The sequence below is a fragment of the Zonotrichia leucophrys genome, chromosome 9 (genome assembly GCF_028769735.1).
Source record: "Zonotrichia leucophrys gambelii isolate GWCS_2022_RI chromosome 9, RI_Zleu_2.0, whole genome shotgun sequence".
NCBI classification, from domain to species: domain Eukaryota; kingdom Metazoa; phylum Chordata; class Aves; order Passeriformes; family Passerellidae; genus Zonotrichia; species Zonotrichia leucophrys.
The window spans coordinates 23,899,789-23,916,250 of NC_088179.1; the positions used below are offsets into that span (position 1 = coordinate 23,899,789).

General features: G+C 47.9%; 2 protein-coding genes across 3 annotated transcripts in view; both read right to left on the reverse strand.

Moving 5' to 3' along the window:
* Nucleotides 1–388: 388 nt before the first annotated feature.
* Nucleotides 389–5,460, reverse strand: IL12A (interleukin 12A). The gene is made up of 6 exons (XM_064721354.1): nucleotides 5,116–5,460; nucleotides 3,140–3,247; nucleotides 2,987–3,028; nucleotides 2,761–2,865; nucleotides 1,366–1,402; nucleotides 389–816 (listed from the first exon to the last, which is right to left on the reverse strand). The coding sequence occupies exons 1-6, from the start codon at nucleotides 5,458–5,460 to the stop codon at nucleotides 680–682; spliced, it is 774 nt and encodes a 257-aa protein (XP_064577424.1). The 3' UTR covers nucleotides 389–679.
* Nucleotides 5,461–15,117: 9,657 nt separating this feature from the next.
* Nucleotides 15,118–16,462, reverse strand: part of SCHIP1 (schwannomin interacting protein 1) — a 95,648-nt gene continuing 94,303 nt past the window's right edge. For both annotated transcript variants that reach the window (XM_064720771.1, XM_064720772.1), the window contains one exon: nucleotides 15,118–15,731. In XM_064720771.1, the coding sequence (XP_064576841.1) occupies nucleotides 15,680–15,731 (52 nt within the window). In that variant the 3' untranslated portion in view covers nucleotides 15,118–15,679. The remainder of the gene's footprint in view (nucleotides 15,732–16,462) is intronic.

Genomic DNA, 16,462 nt, shown 5'->3' on the forward strand with positions numbered 1-16,462 from the left:
AATATAGTAATAAATAAATCAGGGAATAGAATGGAATATCATAAATAAATCCAGGAATATCATCATAAATAAATAATGAAATAGAGTGGAATCTCAAATCAAGGAATATCACCTTAAATAAATGATGAAATAGAATGGAATCTCAAATCAATTAAGGAATATCACCATAAATAAATAATAAAATAGAGTGGAATCTCAAATCAAGGAATATCACCATAAATAAATGATGAAATAGAGTGGAATCTCAAATCAAGGAATATCACCATAAATAAATGATGAAATAGAGTGGAATCTCAAATAAATATCAATAAAATATAAATAGGAATTAAAATAGGAATATCTTTCATGATAATGAAGTGAATATACATCATAAAATGAATGAAGGAATACCATCATAAATCATGAAATAGAATGGAATCACAAATCAAGGAATATCGTCATAAAAATCAGGGAGCAGAATGGAATGTCACCCCGAATAAAACATGGAATAGAATATCCTGAGTTGGAAGGGATCCCCAAGAAGAGGAATTATCGTGAGCAGCTCTCGGTTCCTGAGCAATCAGCAGAGCAAATACGGATAAATCGGAGTCAGGAACGTTTTGGTGCTCAGGTGTAGCTTAAATCCCAAAGCTGGGAATTTACCGCAGCTGTGGGGATTCCGGGGGTGCTGGGTGTGGGGTCAGGGGGAGCTGAGGAAGCTCAGCACCCTGGAGATGGTGACGCTGCGGATGCGCAGGGCCTGGAGCGTGGCGCAGAGCCGCAGGCGCGCCGCGAACGGCGCCGATCCCAGCGCTCCCGATGGTCCCAGTGATCCCACTGATCCCGATGGTCCCAGTGATCCCAGTGATCCCACTGATCCCGATGGTCCCAATGGTCCCATTGATCCCGATGGTCCCAGTGATCCCACTGATCCCGATGGCCCCGATGGTCCCAATGGTCCCATTGATCCCGATGGCCCCGATGGTCCCAGTGATCCCAATCCCGATGGTCTTGATGGTCCCGATGATCCCATTGATCCCAATCCCGATGATCCCATTGATCCCAATCCCGATGATCCCGATGATCCCATTGATCCCAACCCCATTGATCCCGATGATCCCAATGGTCCTGATGATCCCATTGATCCCAATGATCCCAATGGCCCCAATGATCCCGATGATCCCGATGATCCCATTGATCCCAATCCCGATGATCCTGATGATCCCATTGATCCCATTGATCCCGATGATCCTGATGATCCCAATGGTCCCGATGGCCCCAATGATCCCAATGATCCCGATGACCCCATTGATCCCGATGATCCCATTGATCCCAATCCCGATGATCCCGATGATCCCATTGATCCCAATGGTCCCGATGCCAGCGGTGCCTCCGGAACCTGCCCGGTGCTGCTGCCCAGAGCCTGCAGGGGGTTGGAAAACGCCTTAAAAACCCAAAAATTCCCGGGATTTTCACCCCCTCAGGGATGAGCGGCAAGAGTGGGACGTAAGGGAAATGTTTGGGATGGTTAATGTATCATTAAAAGGGAAAAAGTTTGGGATATTTAATTTATGGTGAATAGAGTGAGGGAAGAATTTGGGATATTTGTCATAAATAGAGTGAGGGAAAATTTAGGATGGTTTATTTATCACTAATAGGGAAAAATTTGGGATATTTATCGTGAATAGAGTGAGAGAAAAATTTGGGATATTCGATTTGTCATAAATAGACTGAGAGACAAATTTGGGATGTTTAAATTGTCATTAAAAGGGTAAAATTTGGGATGTTAAAATTATTATTAACAGGGAAAAATTGGGATATTAAATTTATGGTGAATAGAGTGAGGGAAGAATTTGGGATATTTAATTTGTCATAAGTAGACTGAGGGAAAAATTTGAGATGTTTAAATTATCACTAAAGGGGAAAAATTTGGGATATTTAATTTATCGTGAATAAGTGAGGGAAGAATTTGGGTTGTTTAAATTATTAAAAGGGGGGAAAATTGGAATTTTAATTTCATTAAAGGGAATTGGGATATTTAAGTATGGTGAATAGATGAGGCATAAATTGAGGTATTGATTTTCATAAGTAATGAAGATAAAATAGGGTAATGTTTAAATTATTATTAATAGGGAAAAATTTGGGATCTTTGATTTATCAATAGAGTGAGGGGGAAATTGGAAATATTTAATTTGTCATTAATAGGATACATTTTGAAGGATTCAATGATAGCACTAAAGGACTCAGGATAAAATTTGAAAAATGTAATGATAGCATTAATAGGGTACATTTTGAAATATTTATTTTAGCCTGAATGGAGTGAGGGTCAAATTGGAAATATTGAGGTAAATTTTGAAATATTTTATGATTGCATTAATAGACTGAGGCTAAAATTTGATATATTGAATCTAATCCTTAATAAGGCGAAACTTCAAACATTTAATGATAGCATTAATAGGGTACATTTTGAAATATTTATTTTAGCCTGAATGGAGTGAGGGTCAAATTGGAAATATTGAGGTAAATTTTGAAATATTTTACGATTGCATTAATAGACTGAGGCTAAAATTTGATATATTGAATCTAATCCTTAATAAGGCGAAACTTCAGACATTTAATGATTTATAGACTGAGGCTAAAATCGGGTTTATCAACCTCTAATCCATCCTGTGTCACACCTGGTGCACCAGGTCTGTTAGATTCCAATATTTGGGGGAGAAATGGAGATTTTCCTTCCCCAATTGCTGAATTTTGGGGTCTGTGGGGGGCAGGAATCCTCACCTCCATCATCCCATCGAGGGCTGCCAGCAGCTGGGGGTCAGGGAGGCTCCTCAGCTGCGCCCTGTAGGCTCTCACATCCTCAGAGATGCCCTGCAGGCATTTTCCCTGGGAAAAAACAAATGGAATCGTCAGGAAATAAATAGAATTGTCAGGGAATGTGGGAATCTGCTGCTCCTTTTAACATACAACGACAAAAAGAAGGTTTTTTTGGGGAATTTCTATTTACCTCGTCAAAAGTTGATTTTTCCAGGACTGGGCAATTTCCAGGCTGCAAATAGAACAAGAATTAAGATTTGTGATTTAGTGGGAGTGTGGATGATAACTCCATGAAGCCGTGAGGTGAAATTGAACTGTTATCAGTGATTTCTCTGTGTTTTACCCCTGGATCCGCAGCTGTGCAGGCTCGGAGGGTGTTGAGCTGGTTCTCAGTGATGTCGTGCAGATCCACCTCCTCCAGGCTGCATTCAAACCCCAGCGTGTTGGATTCCTGGGGCGAAAAATGAATTTAAAAGGGTCCTTGGCAGCTTCATGAGGCAATTTCTCTATTTTTATACATTTATCTGCAAACAGACACAATTCGATACACAGACACAATTTCATGTATCTGTGCTCGGATGAACCCCAGCAATGAGGCTTGGTGGGGAGCGTGGTTAAATATGAAATACAGGAAATGGTTTGGGGACCATCTCTGACATCCTGGGGCCACCACTGTGTCCTGGGGACCATCACTGATGTCCTGGGGACCATCCCTGCCATCCTGGGGACCAAAACTGCTCTGGCATTTCCAGGTTTGGTGTCACCAATGTCCATCCCTGCCCTCCTGGGTGTCACCAATGTCCCATCCCTGCCATGCTGGGTGTCACCACTGTCCCATCCCTGCCCTCCTGGGTGTCACCAATGTCCCATCCCTGCCCTCCTGGGTGTCACCAATGTCCATCCCTGCCATGCTGGGTGTCACCACTGTCCCATCCCTGCCCTCCTGGGTGTCACCACTGTCCCATCCCTGCCATGCTTGGTGTCACCAATGTCCATCCCTGCCATGTTGGGTGTCACCAATGTCCCATCCCTGCCCTGTTGGGTGTCACCAATGTCCATCCCTGCCATGCTGGGTGTCACCCCTGTCCCATCCCTGCCATGCTCAGTGTCACCAATGTCCATCCCTGCCATGCTTGGTGTCACCAATGTCCATCCCTGCCATGCTGGGTGTCACCCCTGTCCCATCCCTGCCATGTTGGGTGTCACCCCTGTCCCATCCCTGCCATGCTGGGTGTCACCAGTGTCCCATCCCTGCCCTCCTGGGTGTCACCAATGTCCATCCCTGCCCTTCTGGGTGTCACCACTGTCCCATCCCTGCCATGCTTGGTGTCACCAATGTCCATCCCTGCCATGCTTGGTGTCACCAATGTCCCATCCCCGCCTGCTGGGTGTCACCAATGTCCATCCCTGCCCTTCTGGGTGTCACCCCTGTCCCATCCCTGCCATGCTTGGTGTCACCAATGTCCATCCCTGCCCTCCTGGGTGTCACCCCTGTCCCATCCCTGCCATGCTGGCTGTCACCAGTGTCCCATCCCTGCCATGCTCAGTGTCACCAATGTCCATCCCTGCCATGTTGGGTGTCACCACTGTCCCATCCCTGCCATGTTGGGTGTCACCAGTGTCCCATCCCTGCCCTTCTGGGTGTCACCAATGTCCATCCCTGCCATGCTGGGTGTCACCAATGTCCATCCCTGCCATGCTTGGTGTCACCAATGTCCCATCCCTGCCATGCTTGGTGTCACCAATGTCCCATCCCTGCCATGTTGGGTGTCACCAATGTCCATCCCTGCCCTCCTGGGTGTCATCACTGTCCCATCCCTGCCCTCCTGGACGTCACCAATGTCCCATCCCTGCCCTCCTGGGTGTCACCAATGTCCATCCCTGCCATGCTTGGTGTCACCAATGTCCATCCCTGCCATGCTTGGTGTCACCAATGTCCCATCCCCGCCTGCTGGGTGTCACCAATGTCCATCCCTGCCCTTCTGGGTGTCACCAGTGTCCCATCCCTGCCATGCTGGGTGTCACCAATGTCCCATCCCTGCCATGCTGGGTGTCACCAATATCCATCCCTGCCCTCCTGGGTGTCACCACTGTCCCATCCCTGCCATGCTGGGTGTCACCACTGTCCCATCCCTGCCCTCCTGGGTGTCACCAATGTCCATCCCTGCCATGCTGGGTGTCACCAATGTCCATCCCTGCCCTTCTGGGTGTCACCAATGTCCATCCCTGCCCTCTTGGGTACCATCCCTACCCCATCCCAGCCCTCATCCCTACCCCATCCCAGCCCGCCACATCCTCCCCGTCCCGTTGCCCGCGCACCTTCAGCCGCTGCGGGGCGGCGTTGGCGGCCTCCAGGAGCTGCCGGGAGCGGTTGAGGCACCGGTCCGGTTCGGTCAGTGCCCGTTCCGTGCTGGTCAGTGCCCGGTCAGGGCCGGTCAGTGCCCGGTCAGGGTCGGTCCGTGCCCGCACCGCGCTGGGCAGGGCCCGGGCCGGGGGCAGCAGCAGCAGCAGCAGCAGCGCCAGGCACAGCAATGCCAGCCCGCGGCCGCCAGGCGGCGCTGCCCGCCCGCTCCCGCTGCCATTCCCGGTGCCGTTCCCGGAGTTATTCCCGGTGCCGTTCCCGGTTCTCTCCATTCCGTTCTCGCCGCTGCCGCTCCGCTCCATCTCGCTGCCGTCCGTCCCCGCCGGGACAGCTCTTATAGAGGCGCGGCAGCCGCGGGATTTCCCCCCGGGCCGGCCGCGCTCATCCCGAGAGCGGCGGGGCCGGGAATCCCGCACGGCGCTGGGGCGGGCACAGCTGGAGCCCCTTCCCGGGCTCTGCACAGAGGGCTTCCAGAAATGTGGGGTGGGCTCGGCTCAGTGCGATAAAATTCCATGGAATCACAGCATGGTGGGATGGTTTGGGTGGAAGGGACCTTAAAGAGCCTCTCATTCCCATGGCAGGGATTGCACTGTGCCAGCCTGGCATTGGGCACCGCAGGGATCCAGGGCAGCCACGGCTGCTCTGGGAATCCCATCCCAGGGCCTCCCCTCCCTCTCAGCCAGGAATCCCTTCCCAAAATCCCACCTAAACATCCTCCTCTCTCAGTTTTGAGCCATTCCCTCTCTGTTCTGTCACTCCATCCCTCAGAAATCATCTCTCTCCAGCTTTCCCATTTCTATTCCTTATCCTGCTTTCTTCTCAAGGAAAAAAATGACAGAACAAGAAGAAACAGCCTCAGGTTTCACCAGAGGAGTTCGTGTTGGATATCAGGGAATATTCCTTCGTGGAAAGGGCTGGAAGGGGCTGCCCAGGGCAGTCCCCATCCCCAGAGGGATTTAAAGCCCTGGGGAGGTGGCACTTGGGGACAGGGCTCAGGGGTGGCCTTGGCAGGGCTGGGGATGTTGGACTGAAGGAACTTTGAGATATTTTCCAGCCTAAACCATTCCACGATTCTCTGATTCTCTAATGACAACCTCTCACTAGTGAATGTTTGTGAAAACCTGCCCGAATGGTTGATTTTGCAGAAATATTTGGAATAATCAACCAATATTCCAATATGGTCTCCTATTTTTGGTGGCCATTCTCAGCTGCCCCAAAAGGCTGCAGAAAGCTTTTCTGTGCATTGGGACTGCCATGAAGTCACTGGGATTTTTGCTGTCAAACTGGAAGGGAGCAGGATGAATCAAGAGTTTTATATTGCATTTTCAGGTTCTTTGTATTTTCACTGTTTCCTATAAGAAGCCTGTGGCGTGTCCTGAGACTTCTTTTAGCCCCAACAGCAGCAGCGCCTCAATTTCCAATTTCTCTCTGTGTTTTCCAGCCCTGCCCCGTCACTCCGCCGTGGGCTGTGGTTTCCAGCTCGTGTAGGAGCCGCGGCTTCCGAGAGCCAAAAGCGAAAGAGAATTTTGGGATGTGCAGCAGGGCCGTTCCTGAAAGGCGCCACTTTGGCTTTCCAGGTTTCTCAGGCCCTGCTCCACGAGGTTTCCCAGCAGGGCCAGAGCTGGGTTGGGGTTTGGGGTTCATTTTGGGCTAAATTGGGATATTTCCTCATGATATCCTACATTAGATCCCTGGAATTGTCCAAGGCCAGGCTGGGTGGGTTTGGAGCACCCTGGGACAGTTGGAGGTGTCCCTGCCATGGCAGAATGGGATGGGAGGGGATTTAAGGTCCCTTCCAACCCAAATTTTAATTTGGAATTTTAATTCTGGAATTTTAATTCTGCTGAGTGGAAATTTTTTTTTTTCCCAATGGAAGAAGAAATGCATCTTCTCCTCCTTCACCTCAAAGCACCCTCTGCTTGACCTGGCTTAGCCTGAACGAAAAACCCTGATAATTAATATTTATATTAATCGCATTAGAGCAAAAGGATATGTTTTATACATTATAATCTATTTAAATAAGAGAATTACTCCTTGAGCAAGTGCAGCCCCAGAGGATTGGGAAGCAGTGCTGAAATGGAATGGGAATAATTAAAGATCTGTGATGTTCCTTTGTGTTTCTTTCATGGAATCATAAAATCAGGGCATTTTTTAGGTTGAAAGGGACATTAAAGCTTATCCAGTTACATCTTCCATTATTCCAGGTTATTTCAAGCCCCAAACTCCAGCCTGGCCTTGGACAATTCCAGGGATCCAGGGGCAGCCACAGCTGCTCTGGGGATCCTGTGCCTGGGCCTGCCCAGTACAATAAATATAATTAATATAATAAATATAGTAAAATTAATAAATATAGTAAAGGTAATAAATAAATATAGTAAATATAATAAGCATAATATGGATAATATAGATAATACAGGTATATAGACAAGAATATAATATAATATAATATAATATAATATAATATAATATAATATAATATAATATAATCCTGTTATATATTATTATATTATATATATAAATTATATTACATATATAATTAATAACTATTAAGTTATAAAAGTGTCAGCAGCTGTATGATTTTTCCACAAGAAACTATAATTCCACTGCCTGTATTTCAACCAGAAATCACTTTTGTTGGAATGATCCTCCAGAGAAAAAAACAGGGCTCGTTCTGGGTGTCTATAAATTTAGATTTGATCTAATGCAGTCAAAATTTGGGGAATCCCTGCTGGGGGCTCTGCCCTGCCCCAGATCAATACCCAAAAACGCTGCTTGAGACAGAAAGGGAAAGCACAGATCAGAAGGAAACCGGGTGAGAAAAGCCCCAAAGCCCCAGCCCCGGGCTCAGTTTGGTTTTGAGGCCTGGAGAGTTGAGAGATGAGAAATGGGATCAGCTCCAGCCTCGCTCTTCTGAAAAAGCGGGAGGTTCCTGGAAATGTCCTGCCTTTGTGTCACCCCTGGCTGCTCTCCCCTCCAATCAGCAGAAATTGAAGTTTCGGCTTCGTTTTGGCCAAGCCACCAAAGGTTTCCAGGTAAGAACCGTGGGCATCGCCCTTGCTTTGAGGGAAATGAGGTTTGGGGATGTTTCCTGAGGGTTGTTTCTCCTGGAATTTAAAATTTGATGGATTTTGCTCAGGAGCAGGCTCCAAACCCTTTGGGAAGGTCACGGGGTCGCTCATGGCGTCCTCAGTGAGCAGGGTTTGGTTCTTTGTAGGGCAGCCTGGCATTGGAAATGGCGACAATTTTACAGCTCTAATTAAGCAATAATTACAGAGAAACAGAAATTAAAGCTGCAGGGTGATTCAATCCCACCCGGGCTGATGGGCAGCTGTAGACAGAGATCGCTGCTCTGTTAAAAAATGGGAAAATATCTCATGGATTGGGATTTCTGGGTGCAATAAATAAAAGTGACCTGATCCTGTTTGCCACTCACACAACTTGTGGGATATTGAACCATTTATTTGCCTCTGGATCATTTTTTGGGAAGCTCCAAGGTGAGATTTATCACCAGAGGAGCCTCACTGACAGGAGCTGTTTCTGATTTGGGTTGGGAACTGACGGCTCCATAAAATAGGAGGAAAAAGGATCAGGAGAAACTTTCCTGGTGTTTTTGTGGCTGATGGTTCTGATTCCTTGTGGAATTCCCTGAAATTCCGAATCCCCAACCTCTGCTTTGGTTGGTGTTTTACCCAAATAAAATAATGTGATTAAATGGTGTTTCTGGAGCTTTCCTGGGGTGCTGGAAGCTCAGCCGCCTGCATCTCTTGCCTCTTTTTTGTTTCCCAGTTGCCACCAGAATTCCTGAGATTTCCCCATGATCCCTGCTGGCTCCTGGATTCCTGGGAGCACCCAGCTTGGGATCCCCAAATTCAGAGGTTGCTCTTTGCAGGCTCCAAAGCTCCAATCCCCTCTCCAGGGGAAGGGATTCATCCTGGGAAAGGGGTGAAGCCGCTGGGAACCCCTGGAGCAGGGCTGGGATTCCCTAAAAAGCCCTCAGGGTGCATTTGGGGCAGGGAATTTCTCCCACTGAGTTGGGAGGAGCAGAGATCAGGGAGAAATTCTGCCCTGGGAGGGTGGGGAGGCCCCAGCCCAGAGAAATTGTGGATTCCCAGAGAAATTTAGGATTCCCTGTCCCTGGAAGTGTCCAAGGCCAGGCTGGATGGGGCTTGGAGCACCCTGGCATAGGGGAAGGTGGAACTGGATGATCTTTGAGTTCCCTTCCACCCCCAACAACCCAAACCATTCCATGATTTAGTGATTCTGTGGAATAAACACAGAGGAACATCACAGCCCAGCCCACAGATTCAGGATTATTCCCATTCCCTGCCCATGGAACTGGGATTTAAGGTCCCTTCCTAACCCATTCCAGAATTTTATGGCTCCCTGTGGGTCCATCAGCCCTGTGGGGTTTGTTTTAAACATCCACAGAATTAAGAGGCATAAAAACCTCCGGGAGCTGCAGGGAGAGCTGCATGCCCTGGCAATGCGGGGATGCTGTGAGCTCACCCTCCCTGGGCTGGTCCCCGGGGCTGTGGCTGAGGTGGTGCCAGCTGTGCCCGTGGTTTCGTGCCACTTTCGGGGAGCTCTTTCTCTCTCACTTTCAGTTTTCACCCTTGACAGGGTTTCTCAGCTCTGGGTGCTTTTTCTGCTCCTGATCCCCCCTGTCACCTCCTGGCTGTGGTGCTGGGCTGGGCAGGCAGCAGGGATGGGGAAAAGCTGGAATTTTGTCCTTGCTGGGGCTGGATTTGCTTTGCCCTTTCACCTCACACTGGCTTTGCAGGTGGAGAAAAGAAAGAAATCTGATCTTAGGTGAGCAGGAGCTGATCAGGGAGATTTATTTCAGCATTTCTTTGATGCACCATATTTCCCAAGTGCCATTAGTGATGGAATTGTCCATTCCTAGGGAAGCTGTGCCAGGCCAGCAGCAGAGGAAGGCCAGGAGAGGCAGAGCTCAGAGCCTGCAGAGCTTGGGGACACCTGGGAGCTCTGGGGGCACAGAATTCCCTGGGTTCCTGTCCCAGGGCCGTGGGCTGGGCAGGAGTGAGCCCCAGGAATGCTCTGTGTGCCCAGGGTTTCACTGCTGCTCCTGCAGGCTGGGCGCTCTCCTGGCAGGAATTCACACAAATGTGGGTTTGCTGTGCCTTGGTGAGGGGAAAAAGGGAATTAGTGCAATTAGGGAGGGGAGGAGCTGACCCAGAGCAGGTTGGAGCTGCCAGGGTTCTGTGGGGAAGGTGGGGAAAGCGGGGAAGGGACATTTAATCCTTCCCACTCAAACAAGGAGTGGGAAAGCTTTAGGAAAGCCACAGGGGGGATGGATTCCCACTGCCAGAGGGCAGGGATAGCTGGGGATGTGGGAGGAAATCCTTCCCTGGGAAGGTGGGCAGGCCCTGGCACAGCTGTGGCTGCCCCTGGGTCCCTGGCAGTGCCAAGGCCAGGCTGGACACTGGGGCTGGGAGCACCTGGGGCAGGGGAAGTGTCCCTACCATGGGAATGGGGTGAGATTTCACTTCCAACCAAACCATCCCATGATTTTGGGATTATTCCTGGTTTTGGGATGGTTCCTGGAGCTGGGGAGGGCGGCCAGCTCTGCTCTGGGCGCCGTGGCTCCCACAGAGGGCACAGGAATTCCCTGCTTTGCCCATCCCAGGATATGGCACAGCCAGGGCTCCCTCTCCTGCCAGGGCCAGCTGCTGCCCATGGCAAAGCCCGGGAGATCCCTCCTGCCCTGCGGCTTCTGTGGCAAAAACAAACCCCGCGTTTTATGCAAATGCTGCAGAAAATGAAAGGGTTTCACTCAAATCCCGTGAGCCGGGCACCGGGAGCTGCAGAGCTCAGGGCATTTCCCCTGCTGGAGCCGGGGAAATAAACCAGAAATAAATCAAACTTAAACATTCAACATAAATAACCCCAGCCTGGAGGGGAAATCCTGTTTTACCGGCGTGGGGCTTTGTGGAATCCCAAACCATTCCCAGTGGGCTGAGCTGCTGGAGCAGCCCAGAAATGGTTGCCCAGCCCCAGTGGCATCTCACAACCCCAAACTCTCAAAATCAAAAATATTTTCTATCTTTAGAATTTCCTATCTTTAGGATTTTTTTCCCAAGATTGGGATTGAAGGTACTTGAGATGATTGTGTTTGGACTCAGGTGTTTATTATTTTTATTTATGTTACAGTCTTATAGGTAGTGAGTTCTGTACTTCTTCACCAACAAGGTACAAAATGGTTAACAATCTTTTGTTGTAAGGTTTTTTAAGCTTAAAGTATCTAATTAGGAAATGACACTTAAATGATTTTTATTTTTAACTTAATAACTAATCACTTAAATTCCTCAATGCGGACTTTTCTGTTTACTTACAAAATACTACTCAAACTTATGAAGAAGAAGGGAGAAGAAGGTAAAGAAGAAGGACTAGTTTCTGGTTTAAAACTTTTATTTTGTTTTATATAGATTATTATATTTTAAAACTTTAAACATGAAGTTTTCTACTTTGTGATATCACACACTTTTGATTAAGTACACACTTGTCATTCCAGTGTTATCATTCCATTTTGGGATCCTTCTCCACAGCCTCAGGTCAATGCAGTGCCCTCTTGGGAGTCAGCACAGAAAGTCTGAAATTCTCAGCACCCAGGGCTCCAGCAATGGGCAGTTCTGGATGCTGAGAATTCCCCACTCCCAAAATCCATCTCTGCGTGGTTTGGGAGTGCAGAGCCCAGTCCAGCTCTGTCCTTGCTCTGGCTCACTCCCTGAGCCAGGAGGGGTTCTGGGGTTATCCCAGCAGAATTCCCTCAGCACCCATGGGACCTTCCCAAACTGGTGTCTGGGTGTCAGCCCTTTGTCCGGGGTGGAACAGGGAGACCCAGAGCAGGATTTTCTCCTGGAAAAACCCAATTCCCCCAGGACAGGAGGGGAACACCAGCGGTGGGTGAGTGGGACAGCAAATTCTCTCCAGCCAGTGCAAGGCGCTTGGCAGGGACGGAATTCCAGCCTTGCCAGGCTGGGTGCTGTGGATTCCCCAGCTGCACCTGGGAGAACACCTGGGAAAATTCCTTCTCCCACAGCCCTGCCTGCAAGCAGAGGAGAGCTGAGCTGAGCTGAGCTGAGCTGAGCTGAGCTGCCTGGAACAGCCCCAGAGATCCATGTAAAACTGCAATTCCCATTTTTCAGACAGATGAGGATGCTTCACTCTCCATTTAAGGTGAGTTTCTTCCCCAGAAATGCTTCCCTTGGGAGGCTGTGCCTGGGCTTTGCTCCCAGCCCTCCAATTTCTCCATCAGCAATCCCAGCCTGGCGTCAAACTCCAAAATCCACAGAGCAGGATGGGCTGGGATGGATCAGAATCTGTGGCACCAACAAAAATTGGGATAAATCCTCTTCCATCCATCCTTTCTTTTTCCTCCTCCACAGCCAAGAGATTTTAAATGATATTTTCCCACTGGGAAGGAGCTGAGCTGAGGGAAGAGGGAAGGGCTGATCCCACCAAGGGACTGGAAAAGCAGATTTTAGCCGGTTTGATCCCACTTGGATTGGAAAGCTCCCCGTGCTGTGGGCACACAGATGTCCCTGCTCACCCCTGGAGCAGCAGAGGAGGAAGAGAGCCCTGCACTTGAGGCTTTCCTTTGGTTTATGGGAAGAGGGAAGAGAAACTGGCTGGGGAGAGGCGTGGGATGTGCGGGGAAGCGGGAGGGACGTCAGCAGCCTGGAGGGAACATCGGGGAGCTGTGCACCCCACGGGCAGGGTGGGGGGCACAGGGATGGCCTGGCACGGGCTGGGGACAGGGGGCACACGGGGGCAGCGTCCCCTCACCCCAAGGTGCCCCATGCGAGCCTGCCTTCGTTATCACAGGCTCATTAGTGCTTCTGGTTTGGAGGGTGGAAAAGATTAAAAGAGTAAAACCGTGTGTGTGGTTTGGATGGGATTATGGAATGGTTTGGGTTGGGAGGGACATTAAAAATCATCTCATTCCATCCTGCCCATGGCAAGGACACCTTCCTCTGTGCCAAGCCCTGTCCTCCCTGGCCTTGGGCACCCCCAGGGATGGAACAGCCACAGCTTCACAGCTCCCCCCCTTTTCCATGCCCCTTTCCCATGCCCCTTTTCCACGCTCCCAGCCCATGGTGGTGCCTCTGTGGCCGGGGAGATGCTGCTCAGCACAGCCCGGAGCTGCTGCAGAGGAGGAGCCTCCAAAAGGGCAGGAAATCCCCAAAAGGGGGACCCCAACCACAGGGCTTCCCTGCCAGGAAGCAGCTGGCTCACAGAGCTCACCCCAGCTCCCAGGGCTGCAGGAATTCCTGTCAGCAGGACCTTGCCTCAGGCAGGAGGAGGATTTGGGGGCTCTTCTTTAGTTAATGCAGCATTTCAGGCTCTTCAGGCACTGGTGGGTTTAGGGTGAGACTTAAAAATGTCAAGGGAGAGAAAATTCCCAGCCTGGCATCCTGTGGGATAGGGCTTATGCTTTTTGGGAATTAAAAACCCACCCAGGAGGGTCCAGGACGCTCCAAGTGGAACCAAGAGGCAGGAACAAAACACAAAACCAAAACGTTGCTCAGAAAGCACACACCAGATCCTCGTGTTTCAGAAATATCCTTTAATCCATCAATCCCAGCACTGCCATCACCCACAGCGCCCCTCGGAGCCAGAGCAGGGTTTTCTCCTGCAAAAACCCAATTTCCCCAGGAGAGGAGGGGAAAACCAGCAGTGGGTGAGTGGAATAACAAATTCTCTCCAGCCAGTCCAAGGCACTTGGCAGGGATGGAATTCCAGCTTTTCCAGGCTCTCATCCCACTGCTCCAGAGCTGGAGGGTGCCAGGGCAGCTCTGGGATTCACCAGGAGCACCCTGGGCTTGTTTGATTTTTTTTGGTATTTTTTCCCTTAAAACTGAGAGCAAACTTGGTGTATTTGGGGTTTTTCATGCTTTGGATGCAGCAGGAGGCAGCTGCTCCCTGAGACCCAGAGAGGCAGAGAGTCCATGGAGAGGTTTTGGGGTCAGACACGGCAAATTTGGGGGTTTTAGGGAAAATTTGACCTTTAGAAGGAACATTTAAACCCAGCAGCTCTCCCCACATGCAGGCAGCCACCCAAGAGCTGCAGGGAAACCAACACCCCAATATTTCTCTATATTTTCTGCATGGATTTAAAAATAAGGAAGGATTGATATTTTTTTTTCCTGGACTGCAGGTAAGGGCTCCTAATCCATCCAATTGCTAAATTCTTATTAAATTAATCCATCCCTGCTCCCTAAATTAATCCAATCCCCATCCCAGCCCCCAAACCCCTCCGAGGGCTTCTTCCAACCCTGCCCTTTCTGCAAAAAAATAATGGGGAAAAAAGTCATTTAATGAAAGAAAAAAGTGCTTTAATAAAAGCCATTCCTGGCAGGGGATGAAATTTTAATGCAGCTGAGGCCTTTTGCAAACAGCCTGAATAAGTCATCAGGCAGAGCCTTGGCTGGGATGGATTTGCCCCCGAGGAAATGAGAATTAAAAGGTAAAAAGCTGCTGGGAGCACCAGGCTGGGACTTGGGAAGGGCTGCCTGGGTTCTTCCAGCTTTAAATCCAATAAAAGAGGGATGGAGACAAATTTATTGTGTCCCAGTGTCCCCTCTCCTACAGTCAGAGTGAGGAATTCCACATTTAATCAGTTTAATTTGCTGCCCATTTTTTAACATAGATGATTCTTTTTATTTCTAGGATTTCATTTAAATGTTCAGCCCAGACAATAAAATATAAAAAACCCACCTGGGGTGTGTCTGCTGCTTCCAACCATCACAAATTCAGGGCTCAGTGTCACAGAAGAATCCACGTGAAACCGAATTAGGAACTTATAAATAAATAATTCTACAAACCTCTCTCTTCTCTCAGTTTCATGTGATCAGCAAAGCAAAAAAAAGGGTTTTTCACACATTTAGTTGGAGGATCCACCAGCAAATCCACCCCCCTGGCAACAAACAGACGTGTCATAGGAAACAATGGTGGTAATTTTTATTTTACAGCTTTATACAGAAAACTTCCAACTCTCTGCACCCCACCGAGTGTTAATAGCACACCTAAAACGAATGTCAGGTAGTCAACATTCCCCAAAATGCTGAGAACTGAGTAAAATGTACAGATTACTGAAAGCTACGACGTCACTACGAGGCAGGCATGGATTTCTTGTTGACTTGTATAGCACCGTCAAGAACAGGTTCTTTATTTCAAAACTACAGTGAGGAATAAAAAAGTAGTCAATGGTAAAATATCATCCAACCCAAAAAGTCTCTAAACGACCAAAAAATAAAGTTAAACTACCCTCTCTTCTCGCCCATGATTTATAATGTTATAAGTACTGTACAATTCTCTTTGTTTCTGTAATAATAATAACATTATTATTATTATTAAAATGCCTGATATTTAGTGGCACGAGTAAAAAAATTAAAATAAATTAAGAAGCAGAGGCCAATCACCAGACAGAAAGCTTGGGACATGGTCAATGAGCAACACTGGAACTCATTCCCTGGACAGGACAGAGGCAGGAGGAGGGATTCACTTGGCTGGCATCTTCTCTGCCAGGTGCTTCTGCTGGCTCTCGGCGTGCCTGGGGGCAGGAGCGGGATGTTATTCCTGTTTGCCAAGGAAAAGCTGGAAAAGCCAACCCCCTGCTCCAGCACCAAGCTGGGAATTGAGTTTTCCCATGGAAAAACACCAAGTCCTGGTGTGCTGACACTACCCCGGGCCTCTTCTTTCCCAGCTCCTTTCATCCCCAGTCTTTGCATTTCTGAATGAAATATACAGAATATTTGGGAGCATTTTATATTCCTAAAGCCCATCCTAATTATCCCACACAAAAGTGCCTCTTGAGCCTTGCTGCCAGGAGATGGAGCCCTTAAGGGAACCTGCCCATATCCTGCAAGGCTTTTTGTCTTATCAATTATAATTATTATTAGTTTTAATTATTACCTAGCTAGAAAATTGTATTATCTTTATATTACATAATATATTCTATATACAATATTATTATATATAATAAAATCATATTATATATACTAGATAATAGAATATATTAAATAATTATATATTGTTATATATAATATATAATTAGATATACAATATTTATATTATATTATTTAAATGTATTATGTCATTATACATTTATATATAAATTTATATAGTTTTATATATTATTTGATATATTATTATTTTATAATTATTTATAATATCTACATTAATTTATAGTTATATAAACTATATATTCTATAAAATATATCATTATTAAATATTAATATTTAAGTGATTTCAAAGTTTTCCCCCTTGTCCAACCCTCCTGAT